Source organism: Lynx rufus, unplaced genomic scaffold (genome assembly GCF_022079265.1).
Source record: "Lynx rufus isolate CCGP_SWC_20201006 ecotype Redwood Valley unplaced genomic scaffold, mLynRuf1.p SCAF_8, whole genome shotgun sequence".
NCBI classification, from domain to species: Eukaryota; Metazoa; Chordata; class Mammalia; order Carnivora; family Felidae; genus Lynx; species Lynx rufus.
The window spans coordinates 38,966,737-38,988,111 of record NW_025814896.1 but is presented as its reverse complement, the minus strand read 5'-3'; the positions used below and the strand labels follow the sequence as shown (position 1 = coordinate 38,988,111).

General features: G+C 36.8%; 1 protein-coding gene across 2 annotated transcripts in view; it reads left to right on the top strand.

Annotated features, from left to right (window-relative positions):
* The window catches only part of TASP1 (taspase 1), a 259,813-nt gene that overhangs the window by 203,853 nt on the left and 34,585 nt on the right, over nucleotides 1-21,375 (top strand). Inside the window, exon 12 of one of the 2 annotated variants that reach the window (XM_047068890.1) lies at nucleotides 18,098-18,171. In XM_047068890.1, coding sequence (XP_046924846.1) covers nucleotides 18,098-18,171 — 74 coding nt within the window. Of the gene's footprint in view, nucleotides 1-18,097; nucleotides 18,176-21,375 lie in introns of those variants that run through there. The other variant, XM_047068891.1, reaches the window with a different exon arrangement.

Here is a 21,375-nt window from a genome sequence, read left to right as displayed (position 1 = left end):
CTATCACTCACTCCCTACTTTTCAGTTCTTCCCTGAGAACACATACATACTCCTGCCTCTGCTGGTCATTTCCCTAGAAGACAGACAAGAACTACTGAACTTGATGGGAAAGTCCTCCTCTGATCTAACCCCAGAACATGCTTTCATTGTTGTTTCCAATTAGTCCTTCCCTCTACACATCCTCAATGCCCCAAGTTCTTGCCACTCCAGATTGGTTGGTCTTCTTCCAAAGGGTCCTGTTTTTCCCCAGTAACTTTCATGTGCTTTTACCTGTGCTTGGGATGCCTTGGGCCAATTACATTCCTTCTTTTAAGACCCAGGACAGATGTGAATATTCTTGGAATCCTTTGGAAACCCTTTCCCCAGGTGATTTGTTCCTTCCTTGTGTGTGTGTGTGTGTGTGTGTGCGCGCGCGTGCATTTTTTTTTTTTTTTTGCAACATGCATTTGGCATCCCTTGCAACACTTGCCATGACACATCCTAGACATGTGTTAAAGTGTCTGTCCCTCCCTCTACGCTCACACCTCTTAAGCTTTTTTCTGAGTCCAAATATTTGACAGGAATAGATCACAGATTTTTGAGTGCCAGTGACTCACATGGAGGATCCAGGGGTTTAAAATACCTTTCCAAGCACTAGAAGCTTCAGCTGCCTCTGAGAATCACACCACCAGATTGTGAATCATTTGAGGGCAATGACTGTGTCCTATCCAACCTTATACCCACCCACCATAGTAGCCTCTAATTATTAGGTGAACGAGTTAAGTGCCAAGTGGAATTTCTCTATTGATTCTTTAACAGAAATGTTAAAAGAAATTAACACTCTTCCAGAAAAATGAAATGTCATATAAGGTATCTTCACATGCTCTAAAAACAAACAAACAAACAAACAAACAAACAAACAAACAATATGGCTTGGAAATGGTGGATAATGATGAGTGTTTGGGAACAAGTTTTGGAGACAGTTTAAATGGATCGCAGGAGACAGCCTCTGCAAACAGCCTTGCAAAATGACAATTTGGATGTGAATGTGTTTGCAACACCCATCTCTCCACCTCCCACCTCCCAGATCATGAGATGCTGGCAAATCTCAGCCTACAAATCACTGTTTTAACGTAAAGCAAATGCTTGTCCCTGGAGTGAAACAACTGAAAATAATTTTCTCTCTGCTTTTAGAGAGAAAAAAACCAATAACAACAATATATATTTTACCTGCTAAAGTACAATTACATGTGCTTTCCAGGCCTGTACAAAAGTGCTTTATTGAGGCTGCTGTATATAGTATGGTTAATAATTGTGTAAACAAAGTCATCTCAAACCTCCCAGTGGAAAGAAATGAGTCCTTTTCTGTTTTAAACTTGTGATTTGATACAAGTAATTAGAGTCTATGCAAATATCTGGCATAAACAGCCATCTCACTATATGAGTGCATTTCTTTCCTTGTAGCTTGCCTTTACTGTGTTGGTGGGAGCCTCACAGACCTTGTGAAGTTCGAGGGTCCCTGCTTGAGAATGGTTACTAAGAAGCAGTGAGTATGGGGATCGATGAGAAACAGCCTCCATATATTTAAGGAAAATCTTAAGCAATTCAGGATAGGAGGCATAGGGGCTCTTAGGGGCTGTGTGTTCAGCCAGTGGCCTCTGTGCTGCTGTTGGGAGTCCTTTATCCAAAATAAATTTGAGGCACACAGTTCAGCCAGAGGCTGATCGTCTGATGAACACATATGGTAATTGTTACTCCCCCATTAAGTTACCCTCACCTTACTCAGAGAATGACTCCAGGTTCCTTGCTATCTAGGCATATGTTCATTATGCTGATAATTAAGTGGTATACATGATATTGCTTATAATTGTCCAGCTACCCCTTTTTCCCGTTTTTCATCTTAACTATGAAATGTTTCATATATTTTTAAAAGAATGTAATAAATTTGTGAGTTATAAAGGATAATAATAAAATGAACACCTGTGAACCCACCACCCAGCCTAAGAAATAGCCCATAACCCGTATTTTTGAAGCCCCCATGTGGGCCTGACTTTATATAAATGGTATGTCACATGATTTTTCTCTGTGAGAAGTTTTGCAATTTCTTACATAATTACTTCAAAGAATAATGAATCCTTCTATCATTTTTGACTTAGCTCTATCAAATTAAACTGTTCTTCACTTGCCAATTAGAGCTTAAATGTGGCGTTCCCTTCCCCCCTTCTTAGAACAAGCAAAGTTCTTTATCAAGTACTCTTCTTGTCACTGTTACCAAAACATGCTATGGTTTAAGAATAAAAAATGTTAGATTGAGTTGATGCTTCCTGGAACATTAAAAAGATAAAAGGTCATTTTACTGTAAGTTAAAATTCCAAACCGCCTTTTGGTTTTACTGGCATTAAAAATTTGGCGAGCACACATAAACACATGCACTTCAAAGGAGCTTCATTCTTGGGGCCCCGGCAGTATCACTTATTTCCATTTCATGGCACATGCCACCATGAGCACTTACGAGGAGGCATTCTGTTGGGCTCACATGATCATAAAAATAACTCCTAAAGAGAAGGCAAATTAGCTATTAGGCTGGTAGTGGAAAAGAGGTAGTGCTGGATGCTTGTCGACGTTAATAACTTGTCTTAGAAATATAACTAAAACTGTCTGTAAAGAGGGTCCAGTGTCATGGCTGGAAACTGCTTTCTTTTCTTTTTATTTAATTTCCAGTTAGTTAACATACAGTATAATATTAGTTTCAGGTGTACAATACAGTGATTCAGTACTTCCACACAACATCCTGGGAGGTGGGTGGAAAATTATTTCTTTAGTGCCTCAGCAATGCTTTGGAATTATTATATCTTCATTATAGTCTTGATAGAGGCTGACATTTTGGTTCTTATTTAGGGATCAGATGGAAATAAGCAAATTAAGTAGTTGTTTTTAAATGCAAAGTAAATAAGCAGACATGATATTTAAACTTTTTAATAACTGAGTTGCATTAATCTATTGATGTAGTGCTCTGAGATTTATATTTTTCAGAATTAGTTGTCTTTTTTAAGACAAAAATGTTGATTACAAATAGATATAATCTGCTTTGTTTGCCTTATAAAAGAACATTTTTTTCCTTTAAATATCACTAACTGTAGTTTTTTAAAAAATTATTTGTTTTGGGGCGCCTGGGTGGCGCAGTCGGTTAAGCGTCCGACTTCAGCCAGGTCACGATCTCGCGGTCCGTGAGTTCGAGCCCCGCATCAGGCTCTGGGCTGATGGCTCGGAGCCTGGAGCCTGTTTCCGATTCTGTGTCTCCCTCTCTCTCTGCCCCTCCCCCATTCATGCTCTGTCTCTCTCTGTCCCAAAAATAAATAAACGTTGAAAAAAAAAAATTATTTGTTTTGAGAGAGAGAGAGAGCAAGTGGGTAGGGCCAGAGAAAGGGAGTGAGAGAATCCCAACCAGGCTCTACGTTGTCAATGCAGAGCCTGATGTGGGGTTCAGTCTCAGGAACTGTGAGATGGTGACCTGAGTCGAAATCAAGAGTTGGACGCTTAACTGACTGAGCTACCCAGGCGTCCCATCACTAATGTACTTAAAAAAAAAAGAAAAAAATTAGAAATAGAGGTTTATCTGTAATTTTTTTCCTCCATCCTGAGAACTATAGTTCTAGCTGTAATCAAACCATGTAGTTTTGTTTTTTTTTTTTTTTTTGGCTACAAAATATTCCATCTGATATAAAGAATATAAAGATTTATGAATAGAATTCTAGTGGTTATGTAACTCTTATTACTGTGGTTCTCCTAAAACTCTCAGAAAAACATTTTGACAAATTTTATAGTCCATTTTCATCTGCTCAAAAGGGTGATAGAGATTACTCCTGTATGAAATAAATCCTAAAAAAATATTTTTTGAATGGATGAAATCATGTTTCAGTAAAACTTGTGTCACTGAATGCTTTCCTGTTCTCAGAGAACTTCTAGGTTCCATCCAGTGGTCCCTATTTCCGGAAGTTTCTAATACAATAAAATGATAAAGGAAGAGAGCTGAATTGTCCTTTGAGGCTTGTATTTGACCCACATCCCCTTCCTCCTTTTCAGTCATCATGCTTCTTTAGTATTGAACCAATCAGGGTGAGCCTTGGGAAGAGAGAATATTTTCTTGGCTTAGTATAGCCAAGGTTCTATAGAACCCATTCCTTTTAATACAGTTCAGTGGTTAAAGTTTTTTAGGGAGGCAAGCCAGCTCAAAACCACTTAATGGCCACAGGGGGACACACAAGATGAATCTTAAGGATTCCATGTCAGGACAGTAAAGCATCCCTGTGTGAGCCCTATACTGGGTTATAAAGAAACTAACAACCAGGGGGAAAAATCTATAGAGACAATAGGAGGCTGTTCCATTTATGGTTCCTCACTCTTCCCATTTTAAAAATGAATTTGTCTTTATTCAGCAAGCTATAACTTAAAGCACTGTGTAGAACGTCTAAGGGGAAGACATTCCACCTAAGTCTAAAGAGCAGCAGCTGACTTGGCAACTGCCTAGCCCAAGACAGTTCTGATTTTAAAGTTCTGTTTTCCTTGCAAGAAAGTCTGGGATGTGAAGCCAGGCAGAGGGGTTTTAAATGGGTGCGGGAGCCAGTGCAGATGGGGGTTGTTAACAACAATTGAAGAACAACAACTTTTTTTAGAGGGATGGCTAAGAGCTTCTCTCTGGTCAGAAAAGAGAATCTGTTTGGATAGAGAAAACTTGCTTGCACCCCTGGTAAAGAAATTTTATTTGACTTAATTTAAACAAAATGACCTGTGAATCATTTTGAAAGAGAAAGAGGTATCCTGGGGGGAACATCTTACAAGGGATGGCTTGTAGCTCTAATGTTAACCAGTAAAGGTGGTGATTTAAATGTCCCCAGGAGTCAAAGCCTTACATAGGGACTAAAGGCTGTCTCATATAGTGGAGGGACACTATAACTAAAGTAGAACCACCCTTGGGCATTATACTGTGGGTGAGTTTCTTTATTCCAAACCATTAAATGCAACTTTCCAGAAAGGCTAACCTCTAAGATTATGTGCGAATCCATTCTGGATGTCCCTATAATACCATTAACCTGTCATTCATGAGGAGCACATGCACAGCACATCCTACCTAACACATTCTCTGGCACTGCAACAGGATCAGTAGTGTTGGCCTTTTTTCATATCATGCTTATGTGATATGATGTGATGTGAAGTCAGCTGGTAGAGAAGAAACTTGCCAAATCCTTTGACCATTTTTCACATGTTAAACCCATTCAAGAATTTATTTCAGCATGGCTTTGGTTCTTAAAGTTTTCTGATGGAGATCTTTTCATGGTCTGGTCATTTTCAGTAGCCTCACAATCCCTGTGCTTTGGCTTTCTACAAAACAATAGGCTTTTCAGATTAGTAGTTGAAGTGCAAACAGTCACCAGCCACTACCAAAGCAACATGGCTCTTTCACAGGCTCAGGCATTGCACTCTAGGCTATTCATTTACCTTGTATGCTGCTTGAGTTCATGATTCTCTACATGGAATAATTACACGTGGAAAAATCCCATTACTATAATATAACATCTGCCTGGTTTTCTGTGTTATTATTAGAATTATTTCTTAATACTCTTACCATAAACTTCCATTTTAAGTTTATGAAACAATTTCAGTTTTAGTCCTTAAAAACAAGAAACAAATTATAGACTTCTAGATATCACTCATGATAAGAAATACTACTGTTCTATTATTTTTTTTCCCTATGTAACTCTATCTTTTGCCAGGTTTTAATTATAAATTAAGAGTTAATTAGACAGTTTTAAAAGTTTGTGAGATAAACTGGCCTGAGACAAATAAATGTTTTGTATTCATTTTTAAAAACTTATAGAAGTTTTGCAATTTTTAAATTTCTATTGGGAATAAATTTTTGTTCATTTTGATTGTTCTTTAAACATAACAGATTTTGCCCTAATTATATGTGCCCAGTGTAAATTTATGTAGGGACTTATTCATGGCCTTTCATAAGATTTGATTATATTTTAGGTAGTCATGAGACATAAAACAATTTGATAGCATTAGATCAGTTTCATATCATAATAAAGCATTCTCATGAAGGACAATTGAAAATATATGGTATTATTACATCAAATTTCAGAAGTTCAGAATGTCATAATCTAAACATAGAAGAAATTAATTCTTAGATAATATAGATTGATAGGATAATTAAGATTTTTAGGGAGGTGTGGAGAGAAAACTAGGGTAGCAATACTTACATAGGACAAAATAGACCTTAAAACAAACACTGTAACAGAGACAAAGAAAGACACTATATAATCATTAAGGGGACAATCCAAGAAGGTAGAACAATTGTAAATATTTATGCATCCACATAGGAGCACTCAAATACTTAAAGCAGTTAATAACAAACATGAACTAATCAATAATAATACAATACTAGTAGGGGACTTTAACACCCCACTTACATCAATGAACAGATCATCCGAATAGAAAATCAACAAGGAAACAGTGGCTTTGAATGACATATTGGACCAGATGGATTTAACAGATATGTTCAGAATGTTCCTTCCTAAAACAGCAGAATACATATTCTTTTCAAGTGCATATAGAACATTCTCCAGAATAGATCATATGTTAGCCCACAAAACAAATCTCAACATACTCAAAGAAATCAAAGTCATTTCATGCATTTCTTCTGACCACAATGCTATGAAACTAGAAAACCATAAGAAAAAATCTGAAAAGAGAACAAATACATGGAGGTTAAATAACATACTACTAAACAATAAAGGGGTCAACCAACAAATCAAAGAGGAAATCAAAATGAAATTAAATGAAAACACACAGTCCAAAACATTTGAGATGCAGCAAAAACTGTTCTAAGAGGGAAGGTTTTAGCAATACAGGTCTACCTCAAGAAACAAGAAAAACCTCAAATAAACAACCTAACCCTTACACATAAAGGCGTTAGAAAAAGACGAACAATTGAAATCCCAAACCAAAAGAATGAAGTAAATAATAAAGTTAGAGCAGAAATAAGAAAAATATAGAACATATCAATGAAACCAGGAGCTGCTTCTTTGAAAATATCAACAAAATTGATAAACCATTAGCCAGACTCATCAAAAAAGAGAGAGGACTCAAAAGCAGAAATTAAAGAGGAGAAATAACAAATGATAGCACAGAAATACAAAGGATTGTAAGAGAATATGAGGAAACGTTACATGCCAATAAATTGGACAATTTGGAAGAAATAGATAAATTCCTAGAAACATATAAACTACCAACATTGAATCAGGAGAAATACAAAATTATATAAATAATCAGCAGTGAAATTAATCAGTAGTCAAAAAAATCATCACAAACAAAAGTCTAAGACCAGATGGCTTCACAGGCAAATTATAACAAATATTTAAAGAAGCATTAATACTTATTCTTTTCAACATGAATAGACACTTTCCCAATGAAGACATCCAGATGGCTAACAGGAAAAGATGTACAACATCACTCATCATCAAGGAAATACAAATCAAAACCACGATGAGATACCACCTCACACCTGTCAGAATGGCTAAAATTAACAATATAAGAAACAACAGGTGTTGGCAAAGATACGGAGAAAGAGGAAACCCTCTTGCACAGTTGGTAGGAATGCAAACTGGTGTAGCCACTCTGAAGAACAGTATGGAGGTTCCTCAAAAAACTACAAATAAAACTACCCTAGATCCAGCAATTCCATTACTATGTATTTACCCAGAGGATACAAAAAATGTGGATATGAAGGGGTACCTGAATCCTAATGTTTATAGCACCATTATCAACAAGCAGCAGACTATGGAGAGAGCCCAAATGTGCATTGACTGATAAATGGATAAAGAAGATGTGGTATATATAAATGATGGAATATTACTCAGCCATCAAAAAGAATGCAATCTTGCCATTTGCAACAACCTGGATGGAGCTAGAATGTATTATGCTAAGTGAGATAAGTCAAGCAGAAAGAGAAATACCATATGATTTCACTCATGTAGAATTTAAGAAACAAGACAGATGAACATATGGGAAGGGGAGGAAAAAAACAAGAAGAGAAGGAAACAAATCACAAGAAACTCTTGATGATAGAGAATAAACTGAGCGTTGATGGAGGGAGGTGAGTGGGGGATGAGCTAGATAGGTGATGGATATTAAGGAAGGCCTTTTTGATGAGCACTGGGTACTGTATGTAATGATGAATCACTGAATTCTACTCCTGAAACCAATATTGCACTGTATTTTGCCTAATTTAATTTAAAAAAGGTATTCTCAAACGATTCCAAAAAATGAAAAAGGAAAACTTCCAAATTTATTCTATGAGGCCTGCATTACCTGATACCAAAAGCAAATAAAAACACTACCAAAAAAGAGAAATGCAGGCCAATATCTTTGATGAACATATATGCAAAAACTTCTCAATAAAATACTAGCATATTGAATACAAAACTACATTTTAAAAAGTTATTCACCATGATCAAGTGGAATTTATTCCCAGGATGCAAGCATTGTTCAGTTTTCACAAATCAATGTGATATATCACATCAACAAGAGAATGGATAAAAAGCATATGGTCATTTCGATAGATTCAGAGAAGACACTTGACAAAATACAACATCAATTCATGATAAAAATCCTTAACAAAGTAAGTTTAGAGGGAACATTCCTCAACATAATAAAGGCCATATATGAGAAACCCACAGCTAACATCCTACTCAATGAAAAACTTAAAGCTTTCCCCCTAAGATAAGGAACAAGACAGAGATGGCCATTCTCACCACTTTTATTCAACATAGTAATGAAAGTCCTTGCAAGGCTCTTCCAAAAAACTGCTAGAACTAATAAATGAATTCAGTAAAGTGGCAGGATGCAAAATCAGTGTGCAGAAATCTGTTGCATTTGTATACATCAATAATGAAGCAACAGAAAGAGAAATTAAGAAAACAGTCCTATTTATAATTGCACCAAAAATTATAAGATACCTAGGAATAAGCCTAACCAAGGAGGTGAAAGACCTGTACTGTGAAAACTTTAAAACACTGATGAAAGAAATTGATGATACAAGGGAATGAAAAGACATTCCATAACTTCAGCAATCAGACAACAAAAATAAATAAAAGGCATACAAATTGGCAAGGAAGAAGTTAAACTTCCAGTCTTCACAAATGACATGATACTGTACATGGGAAACCTGAAAGACTCCATCAAAAAATTGCTAAAAGTGATACATGAATTCAGCAAAGTTGCAGGATATAAAATCAAAGTACAGAAATTTTGCATTAATATATGCCAATAATGAAGCAGCAGAAAGAGAAATCAAGGAATTGATCCCATTTACAATTTCACCAAAACCCATAAGATACCTAGAAGTAAACCTAACCAAAGAGGTAAAAGATCTATATGCTGAAAACTATAGAACATTTCTGAAAGAAATTGAAGAAGACACAAAGAAATGGAAGAACATCCCATGTGCATGGATTGGAAGGACAAATATTGTTAAAATGTCTATACTACCCAAAGCAATCTGCACATTCACTGCAATCTGTATCAAAATAACATCAGCGTTCTCCACAGAGCTAGAACAGTTCTAAAATGTGTATGGAACCAGAAAAGACCCCAAATAGCCAAAGTAATGTTGAAAAAGAAAACTGTGAAGATGGAGGCACCATAATTCCAGACTTCAAGCTGTATTTACAAAGCTGGAATTATCAAAATAGTATGGTATTGGCACAAAGACACTTAGATCAATGGAACAGAATAGAAAAACCAGAAATGCACCCACAAACCTATGGCCAACTAATCTCTGACAAAGCAGGAAAGAGTATCCAATGGAAAAAGGCAGCATCTTCAGCAAATGGTGTTGGGAAAACTGGACAGTGACATGCAGAGGAATGAAACTGGACCAATTTCTTTATTTTTTTTAATAGTTCTTTTAAAAATTTTTATTTTTTGAGAGATAGAGAGCCAGTGGGGGAGGGGCAGAGAGAGAGGGAGACAGAAACCCAAGCAGGTTCCACGCTGTCAGCGCAGAGCCCAATGCAGGGCTCAAACTCATGAACCGTGAGATCATGACCTCAGCTCAAGTCAAGAGTTGGATGCTCAACCAACTGAGCCACCCAGGAGTCCCTAAACTGGACAACTTTATTACACCATGCACAGAAGTAAATTCAAATTGGATGAAAGACCTAAATGTAAGACGGGAGACATCAAAATCCTAGAAGAGAATACAGGCAGTAACCTTTTTGACCTCAGCCACAGCAACTTATTACTAGACATGTCTCCAGAGGCAAGGGAAACAAAAGCAAACATGAACTACTGGGACCACATCAAGATAAAAAGCTCCTGCCCAGTGAAGGAAACAACAAAACTAAAAGTCAACCTTTGGAATGGGAGAAGATATTTACAAATGACATGTCTGGTAAAGGGTTAGTATCCAAAATCTGTAAAGAACTTAATTAAATTCAATTCCCCCCAAAACAAACAATCCAATGAAGAAATTGGTAGAGGACTTTTCCAAAGAAAACATCCAGATGGCTAACAGACACATGAAAAGATGCTCAATATCACTCATCATCAGGGAAATACAAATCAAAACCACAATGAGATACCACCTCACACCTGTCAGAATAACTAAAAGGAACAATTCAGGAAACAACAGATGTTGGCGAAGATGCAGAGAAAAGGGAACCCCCTTGCACTGTTGGTGGGAATGGAAACTGGTGTAGCCACTATGGAAAACAGTATGGATGTTCCTGAAAAAGTTAAAAATAGAATTACCCTACCACCCAGAAATTACACTATTAGGTGTTTATCCAAAGGTTACAAAATGCTGATTCAAAGGAGTCCATGCAATATTTATAGCAGTGCTACCAACAATAGTCAAACTATGGAAAGGGCCCAATGTCCATTGACTGATGAACGGGTAAAGAAGTTGTGATATATATATGCGATGGAATGTTACTCAGTGATCAAAAAGCATGAAATCTTACCATTTGCAACAATGTGGATGGAACTAGAGTGTATTATGCTAAGTGAAATAAGCCATTCAGAGAAAGACAAATATCATATAATTTCACTCATGACGAATTTAAGAAACACAACAGATGAACATAGGAGAAGAGAAGGAAAAATAAGATAAAAATAGAGGGGAGCAAACCATAAGAGACTCTTAAATATAGAGAACAAATTGAGGGTTGATGGAGATGGTGGCAGGGGGAATGGGCTAAATGGGTGATGGGCATTAAAGAGGGCACTTGCTGGGATGAGCCACTGGGTGTTATATGTAAGTGATGAATCACCAATTTCTACTCCTGAAACCAATACTACACTATATGTTAACTTACTTGCATCTAAATTAAAAAAAAAAAGTGGGGGGGGGGCGCCTGGGTGGCTCAGTCGGTTAAGCGTCCGACTTCAGCTCAGGTCATGATCTCACAGTCCGCGAGTTCGAGCCCCATGATGGGCTCTGTACTGACGGCTCGGAGCCTGGAGCCTGCTTCAGATTCTGTGTCTCCCTCTCTCTCTGCCCCTCCCCTGTTCATGCTCTGATTCTGTCTCAAAAGTAAATAAACATTAAAAAAATTATAAAAAAAGAAAAGATATTCAATGCTCATAGGTTGAAAGAACAAATATCATTTAAATGCTATATTACCCAAAGCAACCTACAGATTTAATGAAATCCCTATCAAAATACCAATAGCATTTTTCGCAGAACTAGAACAATTCTAAAATTTGTATGTAACTACAGAAGAATTTGAATAGCCAAAGCAATCTTGAAAAAGAAAAGCCAAAGGATCATAATTCCAGATATGAAGTTATATTACAAAGGTGTAGTAATCAAAATAGTATGGGAGTGGCATAAAAATAGACACATAGATTAATGGAACAGAATAGAAAATCCAGGGGCGCCTGGGTGGCGCAGTTGGTTAAGCGTCCGACTTCAGCCAGGTCACGATCTCGCGGTCCGTGAGTTCGAGCGCCACGTCAGGCTCTGGGCTGATGGCTCAGAGCCTGGAGCCTGTTTCCGATTCTGTGTCTCCCTCTCTCTCTGCCCCTCCCCCATTCATGCTCTGTCTCTCTCTGTCCCAAAAATAAATAAACGTTGAAAAAAAAATTTTTTTTTAAATTAAAAAAAAAAAAAAAGAAAATCCGGAAATGAATTCACAACAGTATGGTCAGTTAATCTTTGACAAAGCAGGAAAGAATATCCAGTGGGAAAAGGACAGTCTCTTCCAGAAACGGTATTGGGAAAATGGACAACATGCAAGAGAAATAAACTGGACCACTTTCTTACACCATACACAAAAATAAACTTAAGTGGATTAAAGACCTAAATGTGAGACCTGAAACCATCAAAATCCTAGAGGGGAACACAGACAGTACTCTCTTTGACATCAGCCATAGCAACTTTATTCTAGATATGTCTCCTGAGGCAAGGAAACAAAAGCAAAAATAAACTATTGGGACTACATCAAAATAAAAAGCATCCGCACAGCAAAGGAAACAATCAGCAAAACTAAAAGGCAGCCTACAGAATGGGAGAAGATACAAATGATATCTGATAAAGGGTTAGTATTCAAAACATATAATTAAACAGCCAAAAAACATAATCCAATTAAAAAATGGGCAGAAGACATGAAGAGACATTTCTCCAAAGAAGATCTACAGATGGCCAACAGACAAATGAAAAGAGGCACATCACTCATCATCAGGGAAATGCAAATCATAAACTACAATGAGATCTCACTTCACACGTGTCAGAATGGCTAAAATCCATACAGGTGTAGGAGATAAAGAAATCCCCTGCACTGTTGATGGGAAGACAAACTGGTACAGCTACTGTGAGAAACAGTATGGAGGGTCCTCAAAAAGTTAAAAATAGAACTACCTCTTGTACTGTTGGTGGGAATGCAAACTGGTACTGTCACTGTGACAAACAGTATGGAAGGTCCTCAAAAAGTTGAAAATATAACTACCCTATGATCCAGCAATCACAGTACTAGTGTTAAAAATACAAAAACACTATTTCAGTGGGATATATGCACTGTTGTATTTATTGCAGCATTATTTACAAAAGCCAAATTATGGAAGCATCCTAAGTATCCATTGATAGATGAATGGATGAACAAGATATCACACACACACACACACACACACACACACACACACACACAATGGGATATTATTCAGCCTTGAAAAAAGAATGAAATTTTGCCATTTTCAACAACATGGTTGGAGCTAGAGAGTATAATGCTAAGTGAAATAAGTCAGTAAGAGAAAAACAAATACCATATGATTTCAGTCATATTTTGAATTTAAGAAACAATGCAAACAAAAGGGAAGAGAGAGAGAGAGAGAGAGAGAAATCAAGAAACAGGCTCTTAATTATAGAGAACAAACTGATAGGGAGATGGGTTGGGGGGATGGGGGTTAAAGAGTACACTTTTCATCATTAGCACTAGTAATGTATAGAATTGTTGAATCACTATATTGTACACTTGAAACTAATATAATACTGTACATTAGCTATACTCAAATTAAAATTAAGATCTTAATGAAATTAACATGGCCCCCAAGCTCAGTGTTGAAGTGCTTTCCTAATGCAAAGAGGTTGTGCTGCCTTGTGGAGAAAGGGTGCATGTTAGATAAACATCATTCAGGCAAGAGTTGTTATGCTGTTGACGATGAACTCAGAGTTCATGAATAACAGTATCGTACATCCAGAAAAAGGAAGAGGAAATTCATTGATCTGTATGTAGGGCTGCTCCAAAAATTCCTAAAATAATGTCTGTGGTGCATGATGAAGCCATGGAAAAACTGGACAATGAGCTAAACTTGTGCATTCATAAGATAATGACCAATAAACAGAGCATAGGGGACAGCATTGTTTTGAGGCTGAAAACCAAATTCATGAGCAGGTCATCTAGGGTCAGGAAAATGGTTAACTCTTCTTTGCTTGTGTTTCATTATAAAGAAATATAAGATGTCTTATACAGAAACACTTAAGGTTACTTACTGATTGAAAATGTTGTGACCAGAGGCTTGTGGGAATCGAACCCAGTATTTTCCTTAGGAGCAATAGCTCAGTATTTGCTAATTCAATATTCATGGCAACACTGTAGAATATAACTACCACAAAGTGCAGGGATGTATTTTCAAATGGCTATGCTTCCATCATTTGTGAGAGTGCTCTTTTCTCTACCCCAGCTAACATAATGTTTCAAACTTTGATATCTGATAGTTGAATAATGGTAGTTTGCAGTTTTAATTTGCATTACATTTAGTATGAAAAATGTAGAACATCTTTTCATGTTTTGGAGCCACTTATATTCCCCTTGTTTTCTCTTTTTCCTTTTGTCTTTTTCTCATTGATTTGTGGCACATCTTTATGTATGAAGAAAATTAGCTCTTTTTCTATGCTACAAATTGCAGATATTTTCACTAGTGTGTCATTTGTCTCTATACTTTTTTCCCCATATGGCAAAAGAAAATACACATTTTTTTTTTTTTTTGATAGAGAAAGAGAGAAAGAGTGTGAGCAGGGGAGAGGGACGGGTGGGGGGGGGAGAGAGAGAGAGAGAGAGAGAGAGAGAGAGAGAGAGAGAGAAAATATTTTAAGCAGGGTACACGCTGAGCATGAAGCCCGATGTGGGACTCAATCCAACAACCCTGGGATCAAGACCTGAGCCAAAATCAAGACTTGGACGCTCAACCAACTGAGCCACCCAGGCACCCCAATAAACATTTTTAATGTAGTCAAATGTATTGATCATGGCTTTTGTGGCCTCTTGGGTTTGTTACAGTTTTAAAAGCTTTTCTTAAGAGATGTATAAGAGTTGTGTTTGTGTTTGAAGTTTTGTGATCCTTTGGTGTTGTTAAGGAATTTAATCTTTTCAGTATATAACATTAATTACAAATCTTTCTTTCCATGCTGGGTAAATTTCAAAGCAATAGAACGATGGAAGTTCACCAGGTTTTGGAATCCAAAAGTCCAGTTTGAATTGTAGTTTATGCACTTACTAAAGTGACCTAAGCCATATTACTTACTTGCTCTTAGCCTCAGGTTCCCCATCCGGGCATTAGTGAGTTCTATTACAAAAGACAGTGCCTGGCACGTGATAGATTCTCAATGTTAGTTGCTCTCTCTCCTGCTTTCCTGAAGCCCTTGACCAAGAAATATTTTGATAAATTAATGTAAGACATATACTTAAATAAATAGGATTTCTTTACAAAAGCATTCTATAATTTAAATTATAAAATATTTTCTGTTGAGTTTCTCAAGCCAGCCTGAACTAGTAACTCATACATACATACATACATACATATTTGAGTTGTAGGTACTAAAAATTGTGTGTCAGTACAATGCACATTGCAAAATACATTTTTTGGTAATAAATGGTTTTTGGTAATTTGGTAATATATGGTAATTTTTTGGTAATAAATGTGAAAAAAGTAAATGAAGACTGAATTTTTAGACACTGCATTATTTTCTTTAGGAACTCCTAGACTATGTCTAGAAACTTCATTGGAAGCCCTTTAATTAAAAAGCAATTAGTTAATGAAATCAGTCAGTGTACCCAATTTATCCTGTTTCATAATTCTAAATTTTTTACATACTATAAAAAATACTTAAAGCAGGCTACATTTTTAGAGAGAATAATGCATTCTAAAATCATCAAAATTGTGTCGTAAAAAATAAAGCATAATGTGTTTATCCTTTAGTTTCATGACTAGATCAACTATATTTCCATGTATTTTTCTTTCCATGGCTAATTCATGAGCCACCTTAACATGTGGAGCATAAGGAGAAGTCGCAATTTTAGAAATGCCTTAACTTTGTATTTAAATACAATTGCTTTGTCACTACTCTAAGGAAATTCAGTAAGACTTGAATGCCTTTGCTCTATTAGGCAATTTAGAATATCCCAGACCTTGTTCTGGACTTCAAGATTTTTTGTAGTTCAAAGCAGATGTGTGAGGAAGAAAAAACATCTGGTGAAGAGAACTTGCTTTGTCGCGTGATGCTGTTTTCCTGCACTCTTCAGCAGAGCGTCTGTTGAGCAGGTTGGCAGGTTTGATAATTAATTAATGATGAGGGAATGAGCCACGTATCTGAGGAACTCAGTTTTGCCCCTTACTGCTTCTTTCTTCCCCACATGTCTGGCAAAGCCTTCAGAGTCTAGGATCACTGATCCCACAGTTGTGTCTCAACTCCAACACTTGTCTTCAGGCTTAATTAGCTCAGAGATATAAACAGATGGATGGTCTGGGACCCAGAGGGTTTAGTGTTGAGCAATGCAGTTTTATTATCAGGGACTTTGAAACTTTTGTTGGAGAAGTACATCATCAAAACTTAAAAAAAAACCTTAGAATTTTGAAAGTACATACTTGAAGGCGACAGAGCTGTGTGTATCTGTATATTTGTGGATTTTTCTTTTGTCACTTTTTATTTAAATAGAAGTTCAAACTTACAGGAAAGTTGCAAGAATAATACAAGAGACACCCATTATTCCTTTACCCAGATTTACCCACTGTTTTTATTTTACCCTGTTTGTCTTTACATCTTCACTCCTTCCTTCCCCTCTCTTCCCTCTAGACACACACACACACACAAACATGCACACACATCATACACATTTAAACATGTGTTTTTTTTTAATGAACTATTTGAAGGCAAGGTGGATGTCAGCTATCTTTACTCCTAATACTTCAGTGTATATTTCTTAAAGACAGGCCATTCTTCTAAATAATCACAGTATAGTTATCAAAATCATAAAATTTAATATTGATATAGGATTATTATCTAAGCCATAGTCCCTTTTAAATTTCATCAGTTGTCTCAGTATTGTGCCTATGATATTCCCCACCCTCCCCAGACCTATTCAGGATAACACATTGCATTTAGTTGTCATATCTCCTTTACATGGGAATGGTTTTTCAACTTTTTGTGTATGTTTTGACTTTGACATTTGTGAAGAGTTCAAATCGGTCCTTTAGTAGTATTCCTGTAATTGAGTTTGTGTGGTATTTCCTCACGCAGTCTGGGCTCTGCAATTTTGGCAGAAGTACCACAGGAGTGGTGGTGTACGTCTGACGGTGTCTTATCAGGGGGCACGTGGTGTTGATTTTTTCTTAATTGGTGATGTGAGTTTCGATCATTTGATTAAGGGGGGGCCCACTGGTTTCTCCACAGTGAACCTACACTTACCCCGTTTCTATTTTGTAAGAACATTATGGAGAGATATGTTGAGACTATGTAAACAGCTTGCTCATCTTCAAATTTTCACCCACTCGTTTTAGCAACCATGATGATTTTCTAAGTCTGTTATTTCTTCTATATTTACTAGTTGGCATTCTGCTGCAAGGAAGAGCTTTCTTTCCTTTCTCTTGTATTTATTCATTTATTTATTTGCATTAGTATAGGTTCATTGGTTCTTATTTTATTCAGTGGTGATAATTCCTTACTATCATGATTTATTTTGATACTTTGGCCAGTGGAAGCCCCTCAGTCTGACCTCGGGGTCATTTTGATAAGTTGTCATCATTCCTTGAGCTTTCTTACTTTCTGACATGCAAAAAGATGTTCCAGATTCATTTTATATTTTCTCTGCCAGCCCCAGAACGAACATTCTCCAAGGAATCCTGGTTCCTTTTCATGGAGAATGGTATTTAGAAACCAAGACTCTGTGTGTGTGTGTGTGTGTGTGTGTGTGTGTGTGTGTGTGTGTGTGTTAAGGGAAACTACGTTATGGAATATTACATGTGCTAAATCATTGTGTACTGTACGTATGAATGTATGGTGCATGTGTGTGTTTAAGTTTACAAGTTTCAAACAGAAGAGCACTTATTTTACATGTAATAATTATAAGTTTTGACAAGAAAGAAATACATTTTTCATTTCACAGTAAATGGCATTACACAGTTTTGAGTTCTAAATCATCTTGACATTTATGAAGGACCAAATGGAAAGTAGGCAACTGAGTGTGTTAAATATAAAGCTATCTTTAACTGTTGTATTAAAAAGCAAAGATTTATTTTCCATCTGTGATCTGAATGTGCCTACTTGTGTTCTCTTCCACGGCAGTGGAATTTCTGTGGAGCCACACGACAGAGAGCATGTGTGTTGGATACATGTCAGCCCAGGATGGGAAAGCCAAGGTAAGCGGGAACACTGGGGCATAACCTGAAAACCTTGCAGCTGTTGCATGAACCTCTAACTGGCTAAGTTGATACAAATGAAATTTTTCGGCTTCTGTTGGGCAGTAACTCTGTGATCTTTATGGGAATCTGATTAAGCACAGTTAACGATGCCAAAGAAAAACAGCAGATCTTTTTAGCTTTTAATGACAAAGCAGGGGAGATTAGGAAACACCACCTCCCTTTTATTTTCATCTTGTTCTTCCTCATCTATTGTGAATAACTGGAAAAGAAGGAACTGGGGATTGAGAAGAGAAAGTGGGAGTAGAACTGATGGGCTGACCGGGCTGGGTGATTTTGCCGGGAGTGTTGGAATAGATCAAGGAAACAGAGGGAAAAACAGTGCTTGTATACCACCCTACATGTTCAAGGGCAGAGGCAGCTGATGTGCTTGCACATGCAACTTGTCCAGTGCTCTGGTGTGTTCTGGCATACCCTGGCATGATGCCCTTGTGGGAAGAGTCAAAGGTCTGTGCTCTGGGCGACACGTGCCTGTGGCATGCATCCCTCGGTGAGTCACAACAATCACACAGACATACACAGCACCTCGTGAGTTGCTTGGTTTCACTGCACCCACGGTGGGTGAGTCTGGGAGTAAGAAATATAATTTGTGGGTTTTATTTTATACTGGCCTCATGTTCTTCTTGTTCATAAAAGTTTTAGAAACAGCTGTGGCATATGATGTTTACTTGGCATTAAAGTGCCTCAATTGCAAAGCTGTAAAGTTGGGCCACCTCTTTTTTAAAGGACATAATTTATTTTGCATATTGGGAAATATAAGTAAGGAAACTTCTGATACAAACTGTCTGATAAATATTGAATCATTAACAAATCAAAGATGCATGCAGCAAATTAAGGGTCCATGTCAGTTTATTGCTTATTGCTAACCCATCCAGACTGGCCTCTATATTATTCAGCAAGCCAGGAGCATCACAGGGCTTCTGTGAGTACAGCATACAAGAACATTTCATCAGACAAAGATTGACTTATATTTGTCATGGTATTACTGAGTTCTCCTCCCCTTTGTCTTACCCTCAACTAATACAGTTTTCACATTGTATTAGTAGGCTTATTTCATAAGAGAATGCACAGAGATTGCTTTGTTTCATAGTATATACGGAGAAGAATTATAATTGCTCACTTTAAAGGTGATTTTTGAGCTTCAAGCAACATTGCCTAATAGAATTTTCTGTGATGAGTGAAATTATTTATATTTATATTTTGTTTATCCAGTGTGATAGCCACTAGTCACGTGGCTATTGAGCACCTGAAATATGGCTAGTATACCTGAGGAACAGAATTTTAAATTAGTTTAATTTAAATTACTTAGGGTTTTTTTTTTAATGTTTATTTATTTTTGAGAGAGAGAGAGAGAGAGAGAGAGAGAGAGAGAGAGAGCATGTGCACAAACAGGGGAGGGGCAGAGAGAGAGGGAGACACAGAATCCAAAGCAGGCTCCATGCTGTCAGCGCAAAGCCCAATGTAGGGCTCAAACCAATGAGCCGTGAGATCATGACCTGAGTTGAAGTCGGATGCTTAACTGACAGAGCTACCCGGGTGCCTCTAAATGACTAACTTTTAATTTAGATAGCCACATGTGGCAAAACAGCTACTGTATTGAACATCATGGGTTTAAAGAATGAGTGGAAAAATGGTTATTCAAATAAGTATTTTCAGAACACTCTTTTCTTCCCAATGACAAAATAATTTCCAAATATAAATAAGCCTGATAAGCCATAAGAATGGCTTACAGCCATTTAAGTTTCTCTTACCCCATACATGTTGACTCCGAGCTAAAATTGCTTTTTAATAAAAGAACAAGTAGGAGGTGGACTTCAGTATTTAAGCCAGTGTGGTGGGGGTACCATCATGTTATTTAAGTCCCTTGTGTGGAAATGTTCCAGTTATCCCTGCTGGTGGCCTGTGGAAGGCACCTTACTATTTAACATGAAATATGGGTAGTAAAGAGAGTGGAGAGTCCTGCATTGAGCCCAAAGATGTTTGGCCTCTGGTTGCATTGCTTGACATCTGGTCGATGTGGTTTTCATATTGCTGGTAAATTCTCCAGCTGGTAGTCTTGATTGGGCCAACAGATACAGCTGCTCCTCTTGCCTCACTTGTAAATTATGTTTTTGACCTTCCTTGCAGAGAGTTAATCCCTCTCCCTTTCTTCCTCCTTTGAGCCTGTGGCTACAAATGCTTTCCAGAAAGAAAAAAAAAAAAAAAAAAACCACCCAAAACACTAATGCTTTGGCTGTTGAATTCTATTGATCAAAAAACCATCTCTTCTGTCATAAAGGCTGGAATTTTATTGTATTGCAAGTAAGACAATGTTAGAAATGAAAAGCTGGCTCAAAAGAGAAAGGGGCAATAGCAAAGTTTGTATTCCTTTTAAGAGAGTAAGTAAGCCTTTGGCCTACCCCTCTGGTTTCCTGACTTCAATGAAAAAAATGCTGAATTAATGGTATACCCATTCAGTATGATGACTGGTTTGTAAAACATGTTCTTATATAATGTTGAGGTCCATGGTAGCAAAATAAGAAAGAAGGCATCTTTAAAAATTAAACCAAAACAAAACTCAAAAACCAAACAACAAAAAACACACACATTTTTTAAATTTAAAAACTATTTCTAAAAAGTTCTTTTTTTTTTTTTTTTCCAATTTGGACTTATTGTTACCTACCTCAGAAAATAAACCACCTGGCTATTCAAACATTTTATTTAAGCTAGCTATGTTCAATCCAAGTTAAGTCCTTGAATTAAAGTTCACCTCAAAATCATACTGCTTTAAAAAGACTGGATAATAAATATTGTAACCAAAATCCATATATGATTTGAATTAAATAGAAGTAGTTTCTTTTACAAATTTCTTTGTTTTCTTCTCTTTTTTATAGAATATTCTTTCAATTGTATAATTTAATTTAATTTCTAAGTCTGGTAACATAAGTTAAAGAGTTTTTTTTATTAAACCAAAACTAGGGCATTGATACCAGTTGGATTTAAAAATCAGATTGCCTGTATCCTACCCAGATAGTGCCTAATGAATAGTTTTTAATAAACACCCTGTGTGCATGGACTACTGTAATAAAAACAGATGTTAAGACTGCATAGAACTTATTCAAGTGTAATAAGTGAAACCTAGGTTTTTTTTTTTACTATGTAGAG